The 24,053-nt window shown below is 43.8% G+C and overlaps 1 protein-coding gene across 1 annotated transcript; it reads left to right on the plus strand.

Annotated features, from left to right (window-relative positions):
* Window positions 1–20,191: 20,191 nt before the first annotated feature.
* On the plus strand, window positions 20,192–23,706 carry LOC132888374 (extracellular calcium-sensing receptor-like). Its single transcript, XM_060924429.1, has 6 exons — window positions 20,192–20,403; window positions 20,535–20,826; window positions 20,989–21,780; window positions 22,010–22,237; window positions 22,477–22,600; window positions 22,799–23,706. Exons 1-6 carry the CDS (start codon window positions 20,192–20,194, stop codon window positions 23,704–23,706), a joined length of 2,556 nt encoding a protein of 851 aa, XP_060780412.1.
* The last annotated feature ends 347 nt before the right edge of the window (window positions 23,707–24,053 follow it).

Raw genomic sequence — 24,053 nt, forward strand, 5'->3', positions numbered from 1 at the left:
AGGTGAAAATTGTTGTTTCTTGTGACACAAACAATCATTAAAATTGTTATTTATTGAAATATTAAGATTTCTGTTTCAATAATTAGCAATAATTAGGATTGTTAATTATTGAAACAGAAATCTGCAGTGTACATAGGTATTTACCCTTTTTTTTAATGAAACCCCTGAATAAGAGCTGGTCCAACCAATTCACCTCATAAGTCACATAATTAATTGATTAAGATCCATCTGTGTGCAATCAAAGTGTCACATGATCTGTCACACGATGTCTGTATCAATCAACCTGCTCTGGAAGGACCCTAACTCTGCAACACTACTAAGCAAGCAACATGAAAACCAAGGAGCACTCCAAACAGGTCTAAGACAAAGTTGTGAAGAAGTATGGATCAGGGTTGGTGTAGTATCTGACCAGGTGGGTGGAGCACCTGAAGCACAGCAGGCCAGAACTGAGTTCTCAAAAACTCTTTTTACTTTTAGCTTTTCATCTTTTCACACTCTCCCAGCCCCACACGCGCACACACAAGTGTTCTGGTTGGGGAGAGAGCTCCCTTTCTCTGCTCTCTCTCTCCTTTTAAAGGGTGTGGTCACTGGGGAAGACACACAAACACAGGTTAATTCCCATCAGGTGCAATGATTCCACCACTTACATTCCCTGACTTCGCCCTCCATTCACAGACTGATGCTTGGCCACGCCCCCCCGCCACATACCCCCACCGCCCGACTCAGGCCGGGGAGCTGTCCGAACTGTAGCCGACTCCCCCCCCCCCCCCCGACAGGAGAGGAAATCCACCACGGCCATTTGCGCCACCAGCTTGTGGACCACCTCGAACTTAAACGGCTGGAGTGCCAGATACCAACGGATGATCCATGCATTGGCATCCTTCATGTGGTGGAGCCATTGCAGGGGTGCATGGTCTGAACAAAGGGTGAAAGGGCGCCCCAGCAGATAGTAGCAGAGGGCGAGGACCACCCACTTGATGGCGAGGCACTCCTTTTCTATTGTGCTGTACCTGCCCTCAAGCACCGACAGCTTCCAGCTGATGTGCAGCACTGGATGGTCTTCCCCCTCCACCTCCTGGGACAGAACAGCCCCCAGCCCTCTGTCCAATGCATCTGTCTGCAAAATAAAGGGGAGAGAAATGTCAGGGGAGTGTAACAGTGGCCCCCAACACAGTGCAGTCTTTACCTCCAAAAAAGCCTGCTGGTATTGCTCTATCCACTGGACTGGATCTGGTGCTCCCTTGTTAGTGAGATCAGTCAGCGGGCTGGTGACGTTTGAATAATTAGGTATAAACCTACGATAGTAGCCAGACAGCCCCAGGAACTGTCTCACCCCCTTTTTGGTCTTGGGCCTTGGGCAGGCCGCAATTGCTGTTGTCTTATTAATTTGGGGACGCACCTGCCCATTGCCCAAGTGGAAACCCAGATTCTGTACTTCCACTCACCCAATCGCACACTTCTTCGGGCTGGCTGTTAGACCCGCTCACCTCAGCGACTGAAGGACAGCCCTTAGGTGTTCCAAGTGCCGCTCCCAGTCATTACTGTAAATAATAATGTCATCCAAGTAGGCAGATGTGTAGGTGGCATGAGGGCGGAGGATCCTATCCATAAGCCGCTGGAACATAGCAGGTGTCCCAAGCAGCCCAAAAGGAAGTATGACGAACTGGTGTAAGCCAAATGATGTGGAAAAGGCCGTTTTCTCTCAGGATAGTGGAGTCAAGGGGATCTGCCAATATCTCTTTGTCAAATCCAGTGTCGAATAAAAACGAGCCGTGCCTCGTCAATCGAGCAACTTGTCAATACGAGGCATTGGGTACGCATCAAATTTAGACACTGCGTTGACTTTTCTATAGTCCACACAGAACCGGACCGACCCGTCGGCCTTGGGAAACAAGACCACCTGGCTGCTCCAGTAGCTGTGGGACTCCTTGACGATGCCCATTTCGAGCATGGCCTTGAGTTCTTTCCGAACCCCCTTTTTTTGTGTTTGGGCAGTCTGTAAGGGTGGCTGCGCACTACTACCCCCGGTGGCGTCGCAATGTGGTGTTCTATGAGGTGGGTGTGGCTGGGCAGTGGTGAGAACACGTCAGAAAACTCTGGTTGCAACTGGGCGACCTCCATGAGCTGGGTTGGGTAGTGGTGGTCTCCAAATGGGACCGGAGCAGTGGGCAATGTCAATTTTCTTTTTTGAACCTCCAGCCCCAGCTCCACCTTCTCCGGAACGACCGACACCAATGCCACGGGGACCTCCTCATTCAAAGTTTTAGTAGATCGAGGTGGTAAATCTGTAACGCCCCACCCCTGTCCATTCGCCTCACCTCATAGTCGACGTCCCCGACTCGCTGTGTGACATCAAAGGGTCCTTGCCACCTGGTGATCAATTTGGAGCTCGACGTGGGCAACAACATGAGTACTTTATCTCCCGGTGTGAATTCCCTAAGGCGCGTGACCCTGTCGTACAGACAGACTTGACGTTCTTGGGTCTGCTGCAAATTCTCCTGGGTTAAGTGCGTGAGTGTGTGGAGTTTGGTGCACAGGTCAATAACATATTGAATTTTGTTTTTACTGGTTGAAGGTCCCTCCTCCCAATTTTCCTGTAGCACACCCAGAATGCCACGCGGCTTGCGCCGGTAGAATAATTCAAATGGGGAGAACCCCATAGAGGCTTGCAGGACCTCTCACACTGCGAATAACAGGGGCTTGAGCCATTTATCCCAGGTGCGTGTGTCTTTGCTTACAAATTTTCCAATTACAACCCTAATTCCAAAAAAGTTGGGACAAAGTACAAATTGTAAATAAAAACGGAATGCAATGTTGTGGAAGTTTGAAAATTCCATATTTTATTCAGAATAGAACATAGATGACATATCAAATCTGAAAACTGACAAAATGTATCATTTAAAGAGAAAAATTAGGTGATTTTAAATTTAATGACAACAACACATCTCAACAAAGTTGGGACAAGGCCATGTTTACCACTGTGAGACATCCCCTTTTCTCTTTACAAGAGTCTGTAAACGTCTTGGGACTGAGGAGACAAGTTGCTCAAGTTTAGGGATAGGAATGTTAACCCATTCTTGTCTAATGTAGGATTCTAGTTGCTCAACTGTCTTAGGTCTTTTTTGTCGTATCTTCCGTTTTATGATGCGCCAAATGTTTTCTATGGGTGAAAGATCTGGACTGCAGGCTGGCCAGTTCAGTACCCGGACCCTTCTTCTACGCAGCCATGATGCTGTAATTGATGCAGTATGTGGTTTGGCATTGTCATGTTGGAAAATGCAAGGTCTTCCCTGAAAGAGACGTCATCTGGATGGGAGCATATGTTGCTCTAGAACCTGGATATACCTTTCAGCATTGATGGTGTCTTTCCAGATGTGTAAGCTGCCCATGCCACACGCACTAATGCAACCCCATACCATCAGAGATGCAGGCTTCTGAACTGAGCACTGATAACAACTTGGGCCGTCCTTCTCCTCTTTAGTCCGAATGACACAGCATCCCTGATTTCCATAAAGAAATTCAAATTTTGATTCGTCTGACCACAAAACAGTTTTCCACTTTGCCACAGTCCATTTTAAATGAGCCTTGGCCCAGAGAAGACCTCTGCGCTTCTGGATCATATTTATATATGGCTTCTTCTTTGAACTATAGAGTTTTAGCTGACAACAGCGGATGGCATGGTGAATTGTGTTCACAGATAATGTTCTCTGGAAATATTTCTGAGCCCATTTTGTGATTTCCAATACAGAAGCATGCCTGTATGTGATGCAGTGCAGTCTAAGGGCCCGAAGATCACGGGCACCCAGTATGGTTTTCCGGCCTTGACCCTTACACACAGAGATTCTTCCAGATTCTCTGAATCTTTTGATGATATTATGCACTGTATATGATGATATGTTCAAACTCTTTGCAATTTTAAACTGTCGAACTCCTTTCTGATATTGCTCCACTATTTGTGGGCGCAGAATTAGGGGGATTGGTGATCCTCTTCCCATCTTTCCTTCTGAGAGCTGCTGCCACTCCAAGATGCTCTTTTTATACCCAGTCATGTTAATGACCTATTGCCAATTGACCTCATGAGTTGCAATTTGGTCCTCCAGCTGTTCCTTTTTTGTACCTTTAACTTTTCCAGTCTCTGATTGCCCCTGTCCCAACTTTTTTGAGATGTGTTGCTTTCATCAAATTTCAGATGAGCCAATATTTGGCATGAAATTTCAAGATGTCTCACTTTCGACATTTGATATGTTGTCTATGTTCTATTGTGAATACAAAATCAGTTTTTGAGATTTGTAAATTTTTGCATTCTGTTTTTATTTACAATTTGTACTTTGTCCAACCTTTTTGGGAATTGGGGTTGTATGTTTTTGAGGGTGCAATTTAAACCGTTCGACTAAGCCATCTGTTTGTGGGTGATAAAGGCTGGTGCGGATAGGCTCAATTCCCAGTAACCCATACAGTTCACGCAGTGTTGGGTTCGCCCAGAAAGAGACCCTGGATTCCTTCGTGAATGCCTATCCCTCGGGCCCGAGGTGGACGAATCAACAGCTCGAACACAGACAAGGGAACACGTGAGAGTTGTTCACATGCCAGTTTATTCGCTCAGTCACTTCGTCCAAATGAAAACATTTTTGGAAGCATCTTATAGTGTTTCTGTGTTTATGTTTTGTCTTCATGTGTGTGTGTGTGTGTGTGTGTAATGGGTGTGTGTCTATGTGTAAGTGTGTAATGATCTTGAATCAATCATAATATAAAAACATATTTGCTGACAGTAAGGTACAGATAGATATCAGAGTTTTGGCTTATAATCAATATTATGTCTGATTCTTCGTGGAATAGTTTGGAATGTTAAACATAGATAATGTCTTGCCTATGAAGAAGGTCAAAAAACACTAGTTTGCACAGAAAGGATCTTACTAATTAACAGGAATAATTCTTAACATATGAATGTGTGTTAAGTCAGTAAATTACATCTTGATTCCATCATCATAAGTAAAATAACAAATAACAGTATGTCTTTCATAATGCTAAAACAAGGAATGTTATAAGAGAATAAACATAAAAGAAACATGAACAACTTAACCACAAGAACAATGAGAATATGTCTGAAAGAGAGAGAACAATTAAACAACTAACAGGATTAAACTCATAACTAAATTAGGTTAATGCTTTTAAACTAAAAATCCTTAGAATCATAAGATCTTAATTATAATTATAATGTCATTATGGAACTAATCTAGAACTATAAAACTAACATTAATCACAGAATGCATTCATTAATTACGGGACCTATAAAACTAACATTAATCATTACCATAGTATATTTCAATATATTTCAGTATATTTCATAGCTTTTATGAAGCTATGACCTAAGGTTCAACTGAATGAATTAACATGATCATGAACTTTAATTCTACCATTTCAGAGTGTGCATGGGTCGATCTGACACTGAAACAGACCTTCAGACACTTCTCTGTTCAAAATACACATTCATAAACAAAATGTTCCCAAACAATGTCCAGCCGGACCTAAGGTCATTTCAAACTAAATTTTGACACAGAATAAGCTAAGAATTACTATTTCACTAAACTTACATATACCTACATATATCCTGATTTAACCTACTGATTCTGATTCATATTCTGATCATAATCTACATATAATAAAATTTGACCCAACACGCAGTGTGCGTGACATAAACATAGTGCCTTGATCAGTCAGAATCTCTTTGGGGATTCCGACCCGGCAGATGACACAGAAGAGTGCTTCTGCAATATTACGTGCTGAGATATTGCGAAGAGGTACTGCTTCTGGATATCGCGTTGTATAGTCCACCAGAACTAAAATAAAGCAGTATCCTTATGTTGACCGATCTAATGGCCCAATGAGATCCATCCCTATTCTTTCGAACGGTGTCTCGATTAACGGCAGAGGGTGCAAAGACACTTTTGGAATGGCCACGGGATTTACTAACTCGCATTCGCGGCATGCCATACACCACCTACAGACATCGCCGTGAGTCCCTAGCCAATAGAACCGGGCCATTATTCGGGCTAGTGTCTTATCCTGCCCCAAGTGTCCGGCCATGGGATTAAAGTGAGCCACCTGGAATATAAATTCCCGGCAGCTCTTTGGGATTAAAAGCTGTGTTATTCCTTAGTCTGAGTGTCCTGCATCACTGGGTATCATCTATCCTTAATAATGGAAAATTAGGGGAAGGATGGGGTGGCGTTTGGCTGGAGAGTTTGACCATTGATTACTCTCACTTGGTCAAACGCATGCCACAGAGTCTCGTCTTGCGACTGCTCAAATGGGAAAACCGCGAGGGAATCCCCGAGAGAGGGAGGAGGAGCCTGCTGCTCCTCAGTCTGACGTGGTGATGACGCAGAAGGCTGTGTGACAGCTGCTCCCACCAATGCCATTCCGGGACCTCCCCCCGCTGAATTATGGCAGGCCCCACTCTTCACTAAATGTGTCATTAATTCCCGAAATCCCGGCCAATCAGTCCCCAAAATTATTGAGTGAGTTAGTCGAGGATTAACCGCAGCCTTTACTCTAAATTTTTCCCCTCGAAATAGAATGTGGACCGACACTAATGGGTAGTTGTGAACATCCCCGTGCACACACAACACCTTCACCAATTGTGCTCTTCCCAATGCCTCGTCTTGCACCAGGCTTTGGTGGATTGAGGTCTGATTACAGCCGGAGTCCACCAAAGCCTGATACAGATCCCCTTGGATTCTCACCAGTATGCGATACGCTCCGGACCAATCGAGGGCAGTCCCTGGCTTGTCGGGGATCTGGACCACCGCTCCCACCTCCATCGTCAAGCACTGATGCTGGAGGTGCCCCGGTTCCCCGCAGTGCCAGCATACCGGCCCAAGTTCTCTCCCTGCACCAGTGTTCTGGAGATCACTCACCTCAGGGGGGGAAGACACAGACAAGGAAGTAGGAAATGGTAGGGCACCGTGGGTGCAGTGAGACAGCTGGGGTGGAGCTGGCCCCCGCCTCCATGGAGGGGGAATGGGGCGAGGACAAGGAACAGAGGGAGAGAGAGAAGAGAGGGGAGAAGGGGAGACACGCTGTCCTGCTGAGGGGAGACACGCTGTCCTGCTGACAGAACAGCTGCAATATGGCCCTCCGCCAGCTTGATGGCCTGATCCAGTGATGCTGGGCAATGGCACTGGACCCACTCCACTGTTCCTTCCGGAAGTCGGGCAACAAATTGTTCCAGCACCGCCAGATCAATGATTCCCTCATCGTCACGGTTGTTGGCCCTCAGCCACCACTGGCTGGTGTCCCAGAGTTGCTGGCCAAACACGAACGGCTGGCCGACCTCCTCCAGGCACAGCACGCAGAAGCACTGCCGTTGCTGTTCCGGGGTGCGACCCACGCTTTGGAGGACGACCCTGCGGAGGTCTGCGTAGACCAGCCGGCTGTCGGTGGGGAGCTGTAGTGTTAGCAGGGGGAGGAGGCACACCGCGCGCTGTTCCACCGGCCAACCCCACGCCTCTGCTGCCTGCTCAAAAAGAGCGAGGAAGGCTTCGGGGTCATCATGCGGACCCATCTTCATTACGGTGAGGTGGGGAGGGTCCGCAGTGGTGGTGTTTGTGGACCCCGCTGACACGAGCAGGTGCCGGAACGCCTGGCGATCTTCCTGTTGCGCCAGCACCAGGGCTTCGAACTGTTGTTCCTGCTCCTTCCAGAGGGCGATCAGCACCTGGTGCTGGCTCTGTGGGGCCATGGTGAAGGCATAGACCAGGTCCTTGAAGGGGGAGGACTCCATGTGGCCATTCCCTTCTGCACTCCTTCCCGGGTTTCGGCACCACTGTAGCATCTGACCAGGTGGGTGGAGCACAGAAGCATGGCAGGCCAGAATTGTGTTCTCAAAAACTCTTTTTACTTTTAGCTTTTGAGCTTTTCACACTCTCCCAGCCACCCACACACACACACACACACACACACACACACACACACACACAAGTGTTCTGGTTGGGGAGAGAGCTCCCTTTCTCTGCTCTCTCTCTCTCCTTTTAAAGGGCGTGGTCACTGGGGAAGACACACAAACACAGGTTAATTCCCATCAGGTGCAATGATTCCACCACTTACCTTCCCTGACTCCACCCTCCATTCAAAGACCGATGCTTGGCCATGCCCCTGCTGCCACAGTTGGGTTATAAAAAATATCCCAAACTTTGAATATCCCTGGAAGCACCAATAAATCCATTATATCAAAATGGTAAGAATATGTCACCACTACAATCCTGAGAAGAGAAGGTCGCCCTCCAAAACTCACAGACCGGGCAAGGACGGCATTAATCAGAGATGTAACAAAGACACCAAAGATAACACTGAAGGAGCTGCAAAGAGCCAGAGCGGAGAAGGGAGTATCTGTCCATAGGACCACTTTAAGCTGTACACTCCACAGAGTGGGCAGGGCTTTATGGAAGAGTGGCCAGAAATAAAAGTAATTGCTGAAGAAAATACATTTGGAGTTTGCCCAACAGCTTGCAGCAGACTCCCCAAACAAATGGAAAAAGATTCCCTGGTCAAATGAGACTAAAATTCATCTTTTTTGCCATCATGGGAAATGCCGTGTGTGGCACAAACAACATTCTGAGACCACCATTCCTACACTGAATCATGGTGGTGGCAGCATCGTGCTGTGGGGATATTTTTCATCTGCATTGACAGGAAAGCTGGCTAGGAGTGAAGGAAAGAGGGATGGCACTAAATACAGGGCAATTCTGGAGGAAAATCTGTTTGGGTCAGCCAGAGGTTTGAGACTGGGATGAAGGTTCATGTTCCAGCAGGACAATGACACTAAACATGCTGCTAAAGCTGCACTGGAGTGGTTTAAAACGAAACATTTAAATGTCTTGGAATGGTCTAATCAAAGCCCAGACCTCAATCCAATTGACAGTCTGTGGCATAAATTGAAGATTGCTGTACACCAACACAACTCATCTATCTTGAAGGAGTTGGAGCAGTTTTGCCTTGAGGAATGGACAAAAATCCCAGTGGAAAGATGTGCTAAGCTAATAGAGACATACCCCAAGAGACTTGCAGCTGTAATTGCAGCAAAAGCTGGCTCTACAAAGTATTGACTTTGGGGGATGAATACCTATGCACACTCCAGATTTCTGTTTTTTCATCTTAATTATTTTTTGTATCACAATAAACCAACAGCTTTCACCTTTAATGTTGTAGGCATGTTGTGTAAATCAAATGGTGCTAACGCTCCAAAAATGCATTTAAATTCCAGCTTGTAATGTGACAAAAGAGGACAAACACAAATGGGGGATGAATACTTTTGCAAGACACTGTATCGATGAACATGTAGACAGAAATATTTAAAAACACCATGTTATTGGGTCTGCAATGGGCTGCTGCATCTGTGCGTGCCACCATCTTGAGTAACAACCCATTTCTATATACAAAATGATTGAGCATATTGGTTACCTCCTAAGTATAAATTAATTTTGCTAAATTATTATTATATCTATAACCTGAATCCACTGCATCTATAGATGCAGGAAAAGTTTATCCAAGCTGGCAGTATAAGAGTTGTATCCACAAATGTGCAGACTTCACGCAGGCAAATAAGTAACAGACTTATATAGACATGAAGTAAACACATACTGAATGGCCTAAATCTCCTCAGTGGAATTGATTGTGAGAATGTCTCAGAAGAAATGTGAATTCAGATCAGAGTTGTCTGCTGTCTGGGTATCCGATGCTGTCCTGAAGTCACACCACAGGAGTGAAATTCCAGCATCTTTCATGCAGAATTTCTGTCTATGAGTCTGCATGAGTTCATATTCATTAACCTAATTTGCACTGGAGCCAGTTCACATCTCCTAAATGGAGGTGACTGTTACCTGGATCTGCCAGAAGCAGAGACAGATTAGAGTGGTCTCCGAACTGTGAGTACCCAGGCACTTACGGATGTACGTGCGGCAGAAGACAGCTTTAGAATAGCAAACCAAGCCAAAATGAGAGACAGGAACTGTAGTCAAAGAACAAGCTAGGGTTCGGCAATCAGCGAACAGAGTAAGGTGGGCAAAACAGAAATCGAGGAAATGAGTAAACACTAGCAAAGGTCAAACAGGCAGAAAGGCAGTCAGAGAATAACAAGGATTGGTATGTACAGAAAAAAACAGAACGATACTTCGCAAAGTGTGCTTGTGTGTCTGGTGTTTAAATACTGAGACAGGTAAAGAGGAAATGAATGTCAGCTGAGAGTCAGAAGGCAGGAGATGGAGGGCGCTGTGTGTGCTGGGAGTTGTAGTCCAAGCTCTCCATATTTGTAGTCTGCTCTTCTCCAGTGGGTTTACTGACAGAGCCCCCCCCGAGACGCTACCTCCGGGAGCTATACTCTTACGGGGGCATCCTCTACCTATGGGTGCTGGCTTGCTGGGGTGTTGGGTGTGGAAGTCTTGCTTGAGCAGAGGGTTGAGGATGTCCTTTGACTTGACCCAACTTTTTTCTTCCAGCCCATACCCTTCCCATTCTACCAGGTACTTGATCTGGCCACCTCTTCGCCTGGAGTCCAGGATTTTGCTGACATGGTAGATGGGTTCCCCATCGAGATTCAGAGACGGGTGATCTTGAGCGGGTGTGTTGTCAGAGACTGGACCTGGGATGACAGGTTTGAGATTGGAGACATGGAAAGTAGGAGAGACTCTGCTGTGCGGTGGAAGTTCTCGATGATATAAGACATTGTTGATGCACTGTAACACCTTGAAGGGTCCGATGTAGCATGGTTGTAGTTTCTTACAGGCATGTGTCTCTTGTAGGTTCTTAGTCGCCACCCATACTCGATCAATGGGAAGATAGGTGGGAGTCTCTCCTCTGTGTTGATCGGCATATGTCTTGTACTTGGCACAGACAACCTGTAGCTGCTGATGTACCTCTTCCCAAATAGTTTGGCTGCACTGGAACCACTTGTCTACTGCCTGTACCTGATTGGGTGCATCGTCCCAGGGGAACAAGGGTGGTTGTTAGCCGAGTGTGCACTGGATAGGTGTTAGCTGAGTCGCAGAATGCTTTAGGGAGTTCTGAACATACTTGGCCCATGGCAGGAAATGGGTCTAGTCCCCCTGGTTGCACATGCAGTAGATTCGCAGGAAGCAGCCGATTTCCTGGTTGGCCCATTCTCCCTGCCCATTGGACTGTGGGTGGTAGCCGGATGTGAGACTAACATACACCCCAACCTCTCCATGAAGCAGGAACTGAACTTGGAGATGAATTGTGTGCCTTGGCCGCTGACGATGTCTTCAGGGATGCCATAGTATCGGAATACTTCTTGGAAAAGAAGCTCAGCCATTTGGGCAACTGTAGGGATACCCAGAAGAGGGATGAGCCTCAAAGCTTTCGAGAACCGGTCGATGGTGACCATGATTGTTGTATTGAAGGGAGGTCTGTGATGAAGTCGATCGCCAAGTGTGACCAGGGTTACTGTGGGACAGGTAGAGGCATGAGTTTGCTGGCTGGAGGAGCTCAAGGAACCTTGGCCTAGCACAATCGGAACAGGAAGAGATGAACTGGTTGATTTCTGTCAGCATGTTGTCCCACCAGTACCTATTCTTCAGCATCTGGCTGGTACATTGACTGTTGGGGTGACCAGCTGCAGGAGAGGCATGCGCACAGGTGATGATTTTGCTGCATAGATGTGCTTGCACAAAGAGAAGACCAGATGGAATGTGATTAGGTACAGATTGTGGTCGAGACTTATGGATTTCACTGTCCAGATCCCACGTGATGGATTGTACGACATGCTGTGTCACGATGATGGGTTGAGGTTCTGTGTCTTTGGGAGATGGTTCTACAGCCCAGGAGAGAGAATCCACCTTGGCGTTCTTTGACCCTGGTCAGAAGGAGATAGAGAAATTAAAATGGGTGAAGAACAGCGCCCACCTGGTCTGACGTGGATTCAGCCTCTTGGCCTACTTGAGATACTCTAGTTTCTTATGGTCAGCTAGGATGATGAATGGATGAGTTTCTCCCTCCAACCAGTGTCGCCATTCCTCCAAGGCTAGTTTCATGGCCAGCAGTTCGTGATTTCCCACATCGTAACTCCTCTCGGCAGGGGTTAGCTTCTTGGAGAAGAAAGCCACTGGATGTAATTTTGGCTTTTCCCCAAACCGCTGGGACAAGATGGCTCCTACTCCTTTGTCGGAGGGGTCTACTTCCATGATGAATGGTTTCGTGGGGTCTGGATGCTGGAGAATCGGAGCCAATGTGAAGGTGGTTTTCAGCTTGTTGAAAGCTGATTCTGCCTGAGGATTCCATCGTAGGCACTTGGGACCCTTTGTCAGGAGAGTGGTCAATGGAGCGGCCAAGGTGCTGAAGTTCCTGATGAAACAGCGGTAGAAGTTGGCAAAACCTAGAAATTTCTGGAGGTCCTTAACAGACTTAGCTTGGGGCCACGAGGGAACTGCCGAGACTTTGGTTGAGTCCATGCTGACCCCTTCCGAGCTAATGATGTAGCCCAGGAAGGAGATCTTTTCTTGGTGGAATTTGCATTTTTCGGCTTTGACATAGAGGTCGTTCTCCAGCACCTGTTTGAGGACAGTTCTGCCATGGCCCTGATGAGTGGGGAAATCTGAGGAATAGATCAAGATGTCATCTATGTAGGCAATGACTTATTTTCCCAGCATGTCCCACAGCACGTCACTGATGAAACTTTGGAACACGCTGGGAGCCGAAGATAGGCCACACAGCATAACCTGGTATTCGAAGTGACCAGTGGTTGTGCTGAAGCTGGTCTTCCACTCGGCACCTTGTTTAATCCGGATCAGGTTGTAGGCACTTCAAAGATCCAGCTTGGAAAACACCTTGGCCAATCTGAGTTGCTCCAGAGCTGCCGGAACCAGAAGGAGGGGATGCAGATATTTAATGGTGACCTCATTAAGCCCTCTATAGTCTATGCAGGGCTAAAGTCCACCTCCTTGTTCCTCCACAAAGAAGAAGCCGGCCGAGGCAGGAGATTTCGACGGCCGGATGTAACCTTGTTTGAGAGCCTCCTGGATGTACTCTTCCATGGCAGCATGTTCTTTCTGGGAAAGGGGATAGGTGTGACCTCGTGGTGGCGCCATGCCTGGCAACAGCTCAATGGCGCAGTCACAGGGCCTATGCGGTGGTAGTCCACAGGCCTTCCCCTTGCTGAAGAAAGATCCAGGTAGCATTCTGGAACATTGTCCATGGAGTCGGGGAGCGGGCTCTCAACTGAGGTGGAGGAGATGACGACTTGTGGATGAGAGAGGCAGCTTTGAAAGCACGTAGGTGACCACTGGTGTATCTCCTTGTTCTGCCAGGAGATGAGGGGATCATGCAGTTGTAACCAGGGTAGCCAAGGATGATATCATGATGATCAGTGGTCGTGATGTACAAAGAGATTAGTTCATGATGTACGGCCCCCACTTGTATCTGCAGCGGCTGTGTCCATGAGGTGACTAGGCCGTCACCTACGGGTCCGCCGTTGATAGTCTGGATGCTAAGTGCCCTTTGCAGAGAGGTGACTGGCAGGTTAAGCTTTTGCATGAGGGCTTCGTCGATGATGTTCCCTTCTGCTCCTGAATCTATGAAGGCTGACAGGACATGAGTGGAGGACGCCATCTTCCGTTACACTGGGAATTTGAAGGATTTAGAGTTACGTTTTCTCACTGGACTTTGGGCTGGAACAGGTCTCACAGTTGAGGTTCCCCAGGCAGGTCGAACTGGGCAGTGTTGGATGTCATGACTGGCGCTCCCACAGTAGATGTACTGTACAAACCATCCTTGCACCTTCTGGCATGCTCAGCATGGGACAACCGTGTGCGTGACAGCTCCATGGGCACGTGGTCCTCGGAAGGCGACGTTGGCTTCTTCTCCGTGAGGAGTGAAGGCCGGTGCTTCAACAGCTGGTCTAGATGTATGGCCAGTTCGATCAGGGAGTCCAGTGAGAGGTTCTCATCCCTACATGCCAGCTCACTGAGTATTTCAGGGTGCAGTCTCTGTCGAAAGATTGTTTTGATTGTTGAGTCGTTCCATCCACTGGAGGCTGCAAGGGTCCTGAAATCCAGGGCATACTCTGTGATGCTTGTGGTGCCCCATGAGTTAGTGAGAAGGCTTTCCCCAACTTCAATTCCCTCGGGCTCATGATCGAGCACCTTCTTGAATAGGGAGAGGAACTGTTCATATGACCCCATTGGCTTTCCACCCTTGTTCCAGATGGCTGTAGGCCAGCAGAGTGCTTTACCGGTGAGGAGAGACAGAAATTTTGCGAGTTAGCATTCTTCCGGAATATCCGGCATGGTGGCGAAATACAATGAGCATTGTAACAAGCCCTTACATGTGGTGGGTCGCCAGTGAACTTTTCAGGTACGGGGAGTTGCAATGCCAAGCAAGGAGGAGATTCAGTGTGCACTAGGAGGGCCTGTGACATGACAGTTGTTAGCTGCGTCATCCCGATGTTCAGATCGGTGAGCATCTGTTGATGTTCTCCTAGCAGTCACCGCTGTGCATTGAGAGCCATCTATTTGTGATCCTCCACTACATTCATGCTGGTGAGGTATGCTGTGAGTAGGCAGGCAGTTACGGATGTGCATGCGGCAGAAGACAGCTTTAGAATAGCAAACCAAGCCAAAACGAGAGACAGGAATCATAGTCAAAGAACAATCTCAGGTTGGGCGATCAGCAAACAGACTAACGTGGGCAAAACAGAAATCGAGGACACGAGAAAACACTTGCAAAGGTCAAACAGGTAGAAAGGCAGTCCGAGAATAACAAGGCTTGGTATGTCCAGAAAAACCAGAACGATACTTCGCGACGTGTGCTTGTGTGACTGGGGTTTAAATACTGAGACAGGTGATGAGGAAATGAATATCAGCTGAGAGTCAGAAGGCAGGAGATAGAGGGCGCTGGGTGTGCTGGGAGTTGTAGTCCGAGCTGTCCATGTTTGTAGTCTGCTCAACTCAAGTGGGTTTACTGACACGAACTGGGTCCAACTTATCAAACTGCATGGGGAAGTTCCCTGGTCTTCCACCTCTTTCTGAAACAAGAAGAATACGTAGGACTACCCAAAGAGGAAAGTGCGAACGGGACTCTAAGTCCCATGCTAGGCATTTCCTTTTGACTACCTTAAAATAAATAGAACAATTGACTTGAAAAATTAAATAAAATTCAGTTATGGTAAAAATTGATAACTAGTGAACTAAGATCTATGAATACCAATCAAAAATAATCACTAGAGTTCAGACAAATAAAATCAAATAAAGTCACTGAGATTCGGTTATTATCGAGTATGATGACAAGGACACTTGTGAACTAGTGACCAAGTACATGTCAGATCAACATCAAATGTGTCCTCAAGCAAAGATAAGTATTTATGCTTTAGAAACAATTTAAATTGAGAACGACTAGAAAAAATACTCGTTGGCGCCTCTTTAAAGATGGCATTCCAGAGGCAAACTATCCTATTTAAGTAAGATGCTTGAAATGTAGTGGTTTTACGAAGAGATGTTTCAAGAACGATACCGGGGTTCTGAGTAAGACGAGTACGTAAATGTTTGGTGAATTTGACAAAATCGTGAACATTAAGGTTTGTTTGTCCATCTAAAGATTTATAAAAGACCATCAAATCCTTAATCTCTCTATCATAGCAGAGAGGGAGTAAGTCCAAGTTCTTTAACCTTTCTTTGTAAGTGGTTTCCCCAATCTTGGTCCTGAGGATCCATCTGGTGGCACGTCGCTGGACTCTTTCGATCTGTTCTTTGAGTTTAAACAGGATGGGTGACCAAACCTCAGAAGCAGTCACTAGCTGAGATTTTATATGTGCTAGGTATAGTGTTCTTCTGCATCTTGCATTAGTCAGTTGAGGGCATGTCCTCTTGAGCATACCAAGAAGTTTGTTAGTATTGGCTGTGATGGTTCTAATATGCTCGTCCCAGTTAAGGTTGCTTGTGATGGTAACTCCGAGATCTTTTTCCTTTTGTATGCATTGGATTACGTCTGCGCCAAGGTGGTAATCATACAGGTTTGGACTTTTCTTGCATGTCACTGTCAGCAGCTTACACTTGGAGCCATTGAATTTGATGTTGTTGGTAAAGCTCCAAGCGTTAAGCCTTGACAGTGCATTCTGAAGGTCTTCGCAGTCGCCATGAGAAGTAACTTTATGGAATATCTTGGTGTTGTCAGCGTACATAGCAGCCGTGGTTTTCTTGAGAATGACATCAGGAAGATCGTTAATGAACATGACAAAAAGAAGAGGACCCAAGATGCTGCCTTGAGGTACTCTGGAGGTGACTGGAGCCCAGGAAGATGCAACACCATCAACAACAACTCTTTTGAGAATGACCATTTAAGTAGTTCTCAGACCAGTTCAGGAGCATCCCACCGATGTCGTACAATCTCAGCTTACTTAAGAGGATCTTATGGTTGACTTTGTCGAATGCTTTGGCAAAATCTAGGTAGATAATATCTACTTGAGTGTTCTTGTCAAGGGATTCTCCAATAGTGTGGAGTACGGAGAGTAGCTGAGTAACACAAGAGCGATGTCTGAGGAATCCATACTGTGCAGTGGTGATCAGGTTCAACATGTGGTCGTAGATTCTGTTGTAGACACAGCGTTCAAATACCTTGGTTATGATGGGCAGAAGCGAAATAGGTCTGTAGTTTTCAGCTAGTTCCTTGGAGTCTCTCTTGTGGATGGGTGTGACATCAGCAGATTTCCACTCAGGAGGCAGACGACCAGTGCTCAATGAATGGTTAAAAAGAGCACATATGCGAAAAAGAGTGTATGTAATGTAATGCAAAAGAGTGTATGCAGGGACGGACTGGGACCAAAAAAAGGCCCTGGACTTTTTCCCCAAATAGGCCCACCCACCGACCGGGGCGCGCCGGGGCCCGCCGGGGGGGGGGGGGGGGGGGGGGGGTTCTATATGGTTTTGAAATAATTGAAAACCCACACATACTATTTTTTTCAGTATTTAATTAAGAACTGTTTGAATGTATATTGAAGACAGTAGCACTGATCATTCTTTTTCAGAATTTTCAAATTAAAATCCCTCACACATTTAAATTTGAGGGTTTTGTTAATTTCTTTGAGTCATTATTCAAAAGCTTGCACTCAGTAGGCTATACAATTAACAGTATCAATTATCCATTATTTTTCATAATTTTCATAACTGACAATCCACACAACTATTTTTGAGTGTTTCTTCAAGAACATTTTTGAGTATTTATGCAAGAACTTTAGATCAGTAAATTGAGCTCAGTTATAAGAGTATTAACAGTTACACTGATCAATCATTCTGAATGTTAGCTATTCAAGGTAGCTAGTGCTGGGGGAGTAGGAGTTTCTTCAAAAGGTCACTGTTTTCTGCCACTCTGTCAATTACAGTGTCACTGTCCAGTGACATGAGAATGTCCTTCTCTGTGGCCATTAACATGAACGCTTCCAAGCGTTCCTGAGAACTTCTGCTCCTTAGGCGATTCTTGATGTATTTCAAGATGGAGAAACTTCACTCACATAATTTTTTTCGTGATACAAATTAGTTTTAAACTCTATAGAAGTTTGATTCCCCTGTCTTCCATTACAAGTTATCATTGCTGCAGTTTTATTAGGTTCCAGGCCAATGCATTAATTAACTTGCGGCGCATAAAGAAATTAATTTGCGGTCATTTACCGTGTTTCCTTATTTTTAATGTAGCCTATTTGTCAAATTCACTGCGTGTTTCTTTTGAGGGCAATAAGCCATTATTTATCATCATCACAACGCAAATCAAATAAGTAGAAGCTGATTATCAGAGTAGTCAATTGAGTAGCCTACATAACGTCACTTACCAGTACCTCCTCTTCTTCCTCCTCCGGCAAGTAGCCATGCCTACGTTCGTGCGGTGAAGATCCCCTTGCTGTCTCTCCCTCCACATCATGATCCGCATCATGTTGCTCAGAATCTGATTCGCTGTCTATCTCCACATCAACGTTACTGCTGCTGCTGGCGGCACTAGCCCCACCACCGCGGTCAAAAAGCTCTGTAAGCTTCCTACATTTTGAAGCTTCATTCTCCAACAACTTTGTTTTTTTCTCTTTTAATTTCTGCCATCCACCTTTTTCTTTGCGTTTTCTGCTCGCCATTTCCAGAGCGGTAGAGAGGAAAACACTCGTGTCTTCTTTGTTGGCTTTTTGACAGAATGTAGGCCTATGTTTGATTGACAAATTATCGTTACAGCGCCATCTGCTGGTAGGCCTAGGTGTTAGACTGTTAGACAGGGCCGGTTGACCGAAAAAAAAAAAAAGACCAATTATCGGCCGTAGACTGGACGGCCGTTCTGGACTTTTCCAGAACTCACAGATTACCAGTCCATCGCTGAGTGTATGTAATGATTTTCATTTGCCACACTCAAAGGTGTAAACACTCATTAGTTGCCTGTCAGTTTCCTGCCACTCTTCCCATTCTAAGACATGACAGTGCCCCAATACCACATTTTATTTTAATTATTTTTTAAAGCAACTTTGCTTGATAGAATTTCTTTCCACATTCCTTTTACATAGTGTTATATGTCCCATGAGCTAGACTGCCACATCTGCTTGACAATAACAGCAGAATATTAAACAAATAGTTTCCCCCAACAGTTATTTCATGAAGACTCAAAACTTCTCTTGTAATGTTAAACATTTTATCATAAACAAGGAGTGAATGAAGAATTTATGAGCATCAATGAAACATTCCAACAATTGAAAAGTATCCTAAATCTGCAGAAGAACTATAAATGTTTCACCAGCCACTGTGGCACAACCTCAGACTCACTGGTGCAAACGCAGCCCCAAGACTGGCTTGCCTAATCTTCTCTGCCAGGTGCCTTCCACCTGCGCAATTTTTTGGGCCAGCTGCATAAGAGGACCAGGAATTAACTGTCAATCAGAGTTCTCTTCTTTTTAAGAAAGTGCAGTCTGAACTTTCAGGGTGCCTGAATCATTCACTTTGATTGATTCTCAGAACACAACACTAAACCCTTAGTTCCTCCATTGAAAATCTCCTCCTTTTTACATCCATCTCTTATCAAAGGCCACCTGGTGCCCACTATGAGTCCGCTGTAGTTTAACTTCCAAACAGAGATACTGATGAGTTAGGTCTGAGAGTAAGCCACTTTACCAAATAAATAAATAAATAAATAAATAAATAAAAAAAACAAGCAAATTTTCAGAGATTACCAACAATTAATCAATGCCAGGTGGCTACCATCTCAACGGTCAGCAATTTGTGGTTTTTCTACTGACCCTCTTTTTACCAGAGAGTGAAAAAATTTAATTTACACCTGTTCTGGGGGTGCCTGTGTTCAGCACTGAATTTATTTGCTATGTCACACTGCACAGTTGTGGTTCATGGCTCATGTGAAAGGCACATTCCACACTATACACTCAGTGGCATTTTTTTGGAGCACCTGCTCATTCATGCAATATACCAATCAAATATCAGACTTTGACCATATGGTTGTTGGTGCCAGAAGGTTGGTTTGAGTATTTCAGAAACTGCTGATCTTCTGAGATTTTAATGTTCAATAGAGTTTACACAGAATGATTCATTACATGGTCAAACTTTTACATGTTCTTGATTATATAGTTATGAATACTACACATTTTACTTCACTGAAATTCTATCAGACGTAAACTTCTGCTCTTACTTCTATATTTATAACCGAACCCACTTATGGTGAATAGCGTTACTGCCAAATTGTCAAGAAAACTAAGTTTCAAATAGGAAATGCTGATCACTTTGATTATCAGCACCATCCACCTCAATCTCTGCATTATCACCATAGATAAAACTCTCTCATGGCATTTGACTGATCAAAGACTCATTTTTTCACGTTATGGTATCGCCAGCCTATTGTACTCAATAGAACTCTTTACCTTCAACAATTAATTTAAAAATATTTAATATTAATAAATATGTTTTGAACAATAGTTGAAAGAAAACAGGTGACAAAAAAAGACAGCAAGGCACAATTCTTTCAGATTAGAAACATGTCACACCTCCTTTGGCTGTGACCCACATGAATAACTTTCCTATCGAGAATTTGCATTTCCTTCTGCATAAATACCCGAGATTATTTTTGTTCAGTAAGCTAACAAATCAGACCAAGGTCACATTCATTATCTCATTTGCTCTACATTTATTCTTTATAGCTTCCAGAGCTGCAGAAATAGATGGAGTCAATCTTTACTGTCTTGCATATAATAATAGCCATGATCAATTCCTCCAGTTCACATGAGACTACTTGCAGCTTGCTTGGAGAACCTGCATACCCACAACTATGGAAGGATGGTGACTTGATAGTTGGAGGAATTTTCTCCTTCCATAATAAATGGGAGACAATTGACTCTTCCTATTCAGTCATACCTGCAATAAATTGCATGGGGTAAGCAAAATAAACATGAACTGAAAAATGTACCTGACAATTGCCAATCAAGTCAGTAGTAATTTTGTGACGTATAGAGGAATGTAAATGTATATAGTCTATATTATTTATTTTTAATTTTTTTAAACAAGTGTGGAGTTCAGAGCCTTCCAGTATTCACAGACATTGATCTTTGCAATCGAGGAGATTAACAACAGTTCTTCATTACTGCCTGGTGTTTCACTGGGTTACAAAATCTTTGACACTTGTAATTCAGCAGCACTGGGTGTGAAAGGAGCAATGACGCTTTTGAATGGAAATGATAACTCAGATTCAGATCAGATCTGCAGAAAACCAGCCCAGGTGCAAGCCATTATAGGAGAGACATTTTCATCAGTATCGGCTGCTATAGCAACTAGTATTGGACCTTTCAGCATGCCCTTAGTAAGAAATTGTTCTTCATGGATTTATTTTTTCATCATAAAATATTTACAACAATTTTTTGAAAGGCTTTTTAGAGCTCATTTATAGCTAATAATGTTATGTGCCAGGAGGAAAAAAATACTGATTGTCATGTTTGATGCAACTATGTGAATCTAATTTTAGATCAGTTACTATTCTACCTGTGAGTGTCTAAGTGACAAAAGAAAATATCCATCATTTCTGCGCACTATTCCCAGTGATTATTACCAGACCTTAGCACTTGCAGAGATGATCAAACACTTTGGTTGGACCTGGGTGGGAGCAATAAGAAGAGATGATGATTATGGTAATAATGGCATGGCTGCATTTACAAAAATTGCAGAGCAACTGGGCATATGCTTAGAATATTCACTTCCATTTTATAGAACTTATTCACAAGAAAAAGTGTTGAGAATTATTGAGCAAATTAAAAGTTCTACTGCTCGAGTGATAGTGGGTTTTATCACTCCCTGGGACCTAGACATTTTGCTTCATATATTTTCTGAACACAACATCACTGGTTACCAGTGGGTGGGAAGTGAGGCATGGATTGCTGATCGAGAAGCAGCTGCATGGGATAAGTATAACATACTACAAGGAGCTATCGGGTTGACTATAGCCCAAACAACAGTAACGGGTCTGAAGGACTTTATACTCGATATAAAACCATTGAAAGTTGTAGGCAGAGCCATTTTTACAAAATTCTGGGAAGCTCTGTTTACTTGTACACATACAGTGCACGATAAGTTAGAAAACATAACAGTATGCACAGGAGAAGAGGAAGTCTCTGAGGTAGTAAACACATTCACTGACATGTCTTTGATGCCTATTTTCAGTAATGTGTATAAAGGAGTATATGCAGTTGCCCATGCACTACATGATTTTCTTGGCTGCACAGAAACATGTTCTATACAGAAGCAGCCTGATTCTTTCACAGTGAGTTAACAGTATTTTCAAGGCACATTTTTGTACTTTAAGCTTTTATACACACAAGCTTTAGTAATATAAACCCAGTCAAAATTTAGCATAGATGGAAATGCATTGTTTTTCTGAAGTCAATTACATATTATTTGTTTAGCAGTGTGATGAAGCAGATTTGTAGACAGCTGTATGTATATTCATATTTAGACAGAATGGAAGGCTGATTTCTAATTTTCCCCATCAGTTTCTAGAACGCCTCAAAAAGGTGCATTTCACAACCAAGGAAGGTGAAGAGGTTTATTTTGATAAGAATGGTGATCCTCCAGCAAGATATGAAATAATAAATTGGCAAAAGAATACTGAAAACCAATATAAATTTGTAACAGTTGGACTTTATGACTCCACTCTGCCTGCTCAGGACCGATTAGCAGTAAATATGCCCTCCATTGTCTGGGCACAAAATATGAATCAAGTGAGTATTTGAGCAAATATGTGACTTGGTCTCATATGTTGTGGATGTTGGGTGTTTTTATGTTGTTATGTGTATGATAGGGTGTTCTTATGCTGTGTACTTCAAGTGGTTGGTTCAAGTCAATACATTCTTATTGCTTTTTATTGGTTCTTTCTTTATGTAGTTTCCCTGGTTGGTGTATGTATGCTGAACTGATGTTTGATGAAAGTAGCATCTTTTGACTTTTGCCTTGGTCATAGGTGCCAAAGTCCATATGTAGTGAGAGTTGCCCCCCTGGCACAAGAAAGGCTGTGCAAAAAGGAAAGCCTATCTGCTGTTTTGACTGCATACCATGTGCTGATGGAGAGATCAGTAATATGACAGGTAAAAAGAAAAACAAAACTTTGGATGCAAACAAACAAAAACACAAAACATATCATTAATATCACATATATATAAATACTAATAAAATAATAATTCAGTCAACAATTTTTGCAATGGTAAAAAAAATAGATATTATATGTAAATTAATTCTACTCAGTGCTGTTTCTTTTCCTTTCTTATACTCTCTCTCTCGGACAGATTCTATTAAATGTGAACAATGCGACCAAGAATACTGGTCAAATCCAGACAAAGATAAATGTGTAAAGAAGGAAACTGAATATTTGTCCTTTGAAGAAACAATGGGAATTTTGTTAACTGCAATGTCAATTGCTGGTGCTTTTATGACAATAGTAATAGCAATCATATTCTTTAAATATAAAAACACACCAATAGTCAAAGCCAATAACTCTGAGCTGAGCTTCCTGCTGCTCTTTTCTCTGACTCTGTGCTTCCTTTGTTCACTGACTTTCATTGGTCGGCCCTCTGAGTGGTCTTGTATGCTGCGCCACACAGTGTTTGGGATCACCTTCGTCCTTTGCATCTCTTGTGTACTGGGCAAAACAATTGTGGTGTTAATGGCTTTCAGGGCTACACTTCCAGGCAGTGATGTCATGAAATGGTTTGGGCCTCCACAGCAAAGACTCAGTGTCCTTGCCTTCACTCTCATCCAGGTTCTTATTTGTGTGCTTTGGTTGACAATATCCCCTCCTTTCCCCTTCAAAAATCTAATGCACTATAAGGAAAAGATCATTCTTGAATGCAGTTTGGGCTCAAACATAGGTTTCTGGGCTGTTTTGGGTTACATAGGATTTTTAGCACTTTTGTGTTTCATTTTAGCTTTTCTGGCTAGGAAACTTCCAGATAATTTTAATGAAGCCAAATTCATCACATTCAGCATGCTAATGTTTTGTGCAGTTTGGATTACTTTTATACCAGCTTATGTCAGCTCTCCTGGGAAATTCACTGTAGCTGTAGAGATATTTGCTATTTTAGCATCAAGCTTTGGTTTACTATTCTGTATATTTCTTCCAAAGTGTTACATAATCATCCTGAAATCAGAGAGGAACACTAAAAAGCAAATTATGGGAAAAGCGGCTGCTCAGTAAGTTAATGGTCTAATATGCATGATTATTATGGACATGCATGAAAAGTGCCATCCAGTGAATACATAACTTTACTCATGAAGTCATTTATTCATTCATATTTATGTATTTAATTGAAATGCAATAGAATAATATAACAATGACTGCCAATGTTAAGGCTTATATTATACATTTCTGTCTATTGCTGTTAAACTTTCAATGGAAGTGACAATTATGATATCATGCATATACTCAAGAAATTATAACAAAGCAAGACATGCAAAGAACTTACCATGATAAAAAAGGAGTGGAGATTTTTCACATGTAATTTTAATCGCTTTATTAAACAGTTGCATGAGCCATATCTTGAT

Source organism: Neoarius graeffei, chromosome 6 (genome assembly GCF_027579695.1).
Source record: "Neoarius graeffei isolate fNeoGra1 chromosome 6, fNeoGra1.pri, whole genome shotgun sequence".
Classification (NCBI taxonomy): domain Eukaryota; kingdom Metazoa; phylum Chordata; class Actinopteri; order Siluriformes; family Ariidae; genus Neoarius; species Neoarius graeffei.

Excerpts from the sequence above, each read along its gene's own strand:
- LOC132888374 (XM_060924429.1), top strand. The coding sequence starts at position 20,192 with ATGGAGTCAATCTTTACTGTCTTGCATATAATAATAGCCATGATCAAT. Across the intron at positions 22,238-22,476 it reads GGGCACAAAATATGAATCAA|GTGCCAAAGTCCATATGTAG; the intron begins GTGAGTATTTGA and ends CCTTGGTCATAG. Across the intron at positions 22,601-22,798 it reads AGAGATCAGTAATATGACAG|ATTCTATTAAATGTGAACAA; the intron begins GTAAAAAGAAAA and ends TCTCTCGGACAG.